The sequence below is a fragment of the Montipora capricornis genome, chromosome 1, assembly GCF_036669925.1.
Source record: "Montipora capricornis isolate CH-2021 chromosome 1, ASM3666992v2, whole genome shotgun sequence".
In the NCBI taxonomy this organism is placed as follows: Eukaryota; Metazoa; Cnidaria; class Anthozoa; order Scleractinia; family Acroporidae; genus Montipora; species Montipora capricornis.
This window is the reverse complement of record NC_090883.1, coordinates 53,117,035-53,121,842: the sequence shown is the minus strand read 5'-3', so window position 1 is coordinate 53,121,842 and position 4,808 is coordinate 53,117,035. Positions and strand designations below refer to the sequence as shown.

General features: G+C 38.5%; 1 protein-coding gene across 5 annotated transcripts in view; it reads right to left on the bottom strand.

Annotated features, from left to right (window-relative positions):
* Positions 1-1,196: 1,196 nt before the first annotated feature.
* The window catches only part of LOC138050010 (octopamine receptor beta-2R-like), a 47,916-nt gene continuing 44,304 nt past the window's right edge, over positions 1,197-4,808 (bottom strand). For 4 of the 5 annotated variants that reach the window (XM_068896520.1, XM_068896526.1, XM_068896532.1 and 1 more), the window contains one exon: positions 1,197-3,309. In XM_068896520.1, the coding sequence (XP_068752621.1) occupies positions 2,299-3,195 (897 nt within the window). In that variant the 5' untranslated portion in view covers positions 3,196-3,309 and the 3' untranslated portion in view covers positions 1,197-2,298. The remainder of the gene's footprint in view (positions 3,310-4,808) is intronic. The other variant, XM_068896506.1, reaches the window with a different exon arrangement.

Below are 4,808 nucleotides of genomic sequence, written 5' to 3'. Positions count from 1 at the left end.
GCACGATATATTAAAGACCAACTCAGTGTGCCATCGATCACACAGCCTTGTAATTTCTGACGGGTGAATCATGGATTGAAAGGCTTAGTCAGAAATTAATATTCTGATGGCACGATAAAATTTGTCAACAGCAGGCTTTGGTAATTCCATCTGTCGATCTCCCTGTTCGCTTGCTCAGTTTTATTTCTAGTTCGATCAGTTAAAAAAAAAAGATCTTCTACCAGTTTATCATTGTGTATGCTGTTTATTTAACAATTATTCCATAAGCGCGCGTTGGATATGAGATAACCAGTCTCATATCCAACAAGCGCGAATGGAATAATTGTTTTATTAAATTCCTTCAACTCCAAAAATTTGGAAGTACGAAATACGAGCGGAAAAAGCGAGCAAATCCGAGCGAAATCGAAAAAAACTTGATGAGAACTGATGCGATGTTGTGCAATACCTTGTTGTCAGACAGACGCAGGCTCATCACAAAAACATTTCTTGCCTTTTCACGTACTTCTAAACGTCGGAATTGATCCAAACTTTCCACAAAAAAGTTTTTTTTCTCCTTTTTGGCTTTATTCAAAGAGAAATTTGGCATTCCGACGAAAACATTTTTAGTTTAGCAACGCTTAACGCAATCATTTACCATATAAGGTCAAACCAAGGTATATGAGCTGATAACCGAGATTGAGTGAACCAATCAGAGCACGCGAAATGCATTATCCGAGGTTGAGAATTTAATAAAATTAGTTGTTTCCTTTCCTCGGGGTCTGGTGCTGCCTCATAGATGAGAATACTCTTCCACACTGATGTTTTGGCTACTTCTAAGGGTCTTTTGAAAGTCACCGTGGTTTTTCGCATCTGGCGTTGCACTTATTCTCATACGATTTTAAACCCCCACGTGTTATTTGTATAGTCCCCGGAAAGCTGTGATCAGGGTTTGTTTGGCGCATTTTATGACTGATTGACGCATTACGCCTTATACAGTCATAAACTTCACGTTGAAGTTTTTGGGCAAGTGTAGTCAGAAGTTCAGCATGTTGAGTTAATAATGTTTTCAGGCTGAATCGCAAAAGACGCAAGAACGTTCAATAATCCGACGTTCTTATAAAAAAAAAAGGAGTGTTTGTAAAATCAATCAATTTTATTGAAACGCGAGTTTAAATTAACGCAAATGGAAACCGTTGGCAGTAACAAAAATTTGCTTTATTAACTAGTCCGATAATACGGTGTTTTGTGTTTATTAGGGAGCTTAAGCAACGACAACGGCGACGGCAACGAGAACGTTATCTCAAGAAATAAATTGGCGTTATTTTAATCGCTTCGTGACTATTTCAACGTTTTTAATATGACAAGGGTGTAGTGATTCCTCAAAGATGACACCAGTCGGAACGGCACTTCATTTTAGGAGAGAAAATGAAAATTCATCCTCAAGTGCTGACGTTTTTCATAAAACCAAAAACTTGGCTATGTCACGTTGTTGTTTTGCTGACGACGGCAACGAAATGGACAAAAGTGAAAAACGCACGTGCAGGGCGTGCGAAGCTATTGTTTTTAACCACTAAATATGCAAATTCGTGACGTTCTCGTTGCCGTCGCCGTTGTCGTTGCTTAAGCTCCCTATTATCTATCTAGTTACCAACCTCTCACTTCATTGTGGCATAGGAAACGTCAAGTTCTAATTATAAGTCAAAGTGAGAATCATCATGTTTTCCGCCGTGGCTATGTGTTAATGTTTTGATCACGGTAAGCTATGTGTGCCAAATCGGTCTCGCGCAATAACGATGCAACAGTAGTTACAACTAGGTTTATTTCACAGAAGCTAACTTACAAAACGTTCCATTCCAATGAAAAACATATATATGCTTGAGGTTTTAGTCCAAAATAAATGCATGTCGCACAAATAAGGAGCACTAGTATCGATTTAAAACAAAACGAGGTGATCTACAAAAAAGAAAAAAAAACTGGAAAAAATTGAGTACGCACGATTCATATCATTCCTTGTCTATTGATTCAACTTTGTGACTGCATGTCACTGTGGTCATGCATCTCGTGCAATCTTTCAACCACTTCGGGATCTACATAATCAGTACAAAATTGTATTCACTTTTATTAATGTCACGGTTCCAATCGAATAAGATTTATATAAAACTCCTCTCCACTACTCTTGAACGTTATTCGAAGAGGTAGTCCCTGGTTCTTAGTAAGTCAGATCCGATCCATATCCAGTGCAAACCTAATTTGTTCATTTTGACCCTGTTTTCCGAAATCCTCTGGCGGATGCAAATGATTCATAGTTTTTCGCGAAGTTTACACGGCTGTGGTTTCCAAAGTAGTTTGATGTCGTGAAGGTGACTTTTTACAGAACGTTCTCATCAATTCCTTTCGAATGTCTCTTTTAAAAAGAGCATAAGCTATCGGGTTTGCAGCCGAATTGACGATGATTAGGAAATTAATCACCTTTATAACTTCGTCTGTCGGATAAGACGAGTAAAGAAGTAATCCAGCAACGCTGTATAATTCAACAGAGTAACAAGCAAGGAAAATTAAAACCACGACTATTATCACCTTCGTCGCAGATGACTCTTTAACTCCCTGGCGGCGGTGACCAGGTTGATTATGGAACAATTGAGAATCGAGCCGGTTGTTTTGACGCCAGTGCCTTCTGGCAATAATTAGTATATGTGTTGTAGCCATTATTAGGAAAAAACATGGCAAAATCTCTAGCATGAACATTTTGCCGATGATGAGTTTCTTGTTCTTCAAGTCACACTTTCCTGTAAGCCGATCACATACGGCTGGGACAGAGTCCAGTGAAAGAGGAATAAGCCAAGCGAAGGCAACAAGCAAAGCGGCCCGACAGGACGACATCAGTGTCGTATATCGCAGGGGTTTAACAATGGCGATATAACGATCTATTGTCATAGCACATAAACTCCAAACCGATGCGTAGATAGCCAGTATGGCAAAAAGATGGGGGATATTCGTGTTGCAAAGCGCCATCATTGTTTTGCTGCAAAAGAAGTCTGTTGGAAAGAACACAGCACCAACAGCAACGTCGGCCACGGCGAGGGACACAATAAACACATTTGGCAAGCTATGTAGCTGCCGTCTAGTGGCAATTATATAAACAACTAAAGCATTTCCAAAAACAGCAACAGTACTGGGAAGCCAACCAAGAATGTAAAACCATAACATCTTGTTCATTTCCTGAATTTCATTTACATGGAAAAAGTGAATCCCCAAAGCGTTGGCTTGACTTCTCGAACGCGATCTCAAAAAATCTGTTCCTGAGCAGGAATGAAGTTCTCAAAGCTATTTCTGAAAGAACAAGTAAAAAGAAATGATCAGTACTCCCATGCTATTTCCATTGAAAATACATTTTAGGCAAATACATTTTTTCGTGATATCTTCGCCCTGCGGCTATATTTTCAGAAATAAATGGAATGGTTTATTAATATAAATGAAAACTGTTTTTTTTCTGAGCAACTGACCACGACAATTATAGTCTGTTATTTTCAAAAGAGAAAAATAGATGAAAAAAGGAGGCCCATGGCATTGAAGCGATTGTATTGCTGTTTACTGGTTCAATCATTTCTATCATTAAAAATTCTATGTAAAAGTTGTGTCAAGTGTCGCGCTAGTGCTGCACCCTAAAGCGTGAAGCGGTACTAGAAATCGATGACGCGTAAAATAAATAAATAAAAATAATTGCCCCTGCAGGGTTTTACCTAGAAGCCCCCCCCGTAAAAAGGGAAAATGTGTAAATTATTATGTAAATTGATAGATATTGTATCGGGGAAAGCAATCTTGATTTGCTCAACCAAGCGCGCAAAGTGGTATCGGTATTGTTCACCGAGCCCGCGAGGTGTTCTGGGTAACTTGAGTCACGAGGCAGAAGGTCACAGCATAGCGATTGAAGGTGAGTAATTTTCGAATATGTACAGCGGTTCCTTTTACTTTGAAAATCAAAGATATCAGTATCTGATAGAAAATCATATGGCCTGTTCAGAAATCGATTTTTCAGGCACAAATCGTAAACAGGGGCGACGATTTGTCAGACCAAGAGAAAAGTCAGACACAAAATCAGAAACCGGGGCGAAAGACTCGGCCACAAACTGCTAGACGCAACCTCAGGAAGCAAAAGCATAGTCTCAGTATCAACATTTTCAAACAATCTTCGATCATTTTTACAACGTTTATTTACAGATAGTAATAATCAGAGATCCGAATATAATAAAGAGTTTTTTGTTCCCATTTCATGGTTTTTCAAGGTACCATGGAAAAAAGATAAAGGCGAAAGATGACAACGAAATGTTGCCTTCTAGTCACTGAATGTTCCTGTTCTTGTTTTATTATCATATTTTCAAGACATTTTCCAAAATTATTTGACTTGCTTTTCAATTGATAGCGTATCAAATAAACGTTGATGGAAATTACAAATAAATGCTTTTTTGTTATTGCCCGTCCCTTCACTGCATCTTTCACTTTCATTTACCTAATTGCATTTAAAATAATATGAAGACATCACAATGTGCAGCACATATTAATTGGAAAACACTTCAACTGCCATCCGTATTATCTTAGGCGGGGGCAGATGTAGTGAAAACTATTACTAGTAATAAAACGTGTCAATAATTTTCGTGAATCATTACAACCCGCCAAATAGAAACTAATTTGGACTATTCTATGATCGTGATGGCTGTCTTATGGGGTTGTGTTTACGCGTTAGACGCAATTGTTCCACTGATGAGTTTCTTCATAAGAGATGTGACGAATACAAAGGGTATCTTAAATCCCAGGGCTATAAAGCAGATTTA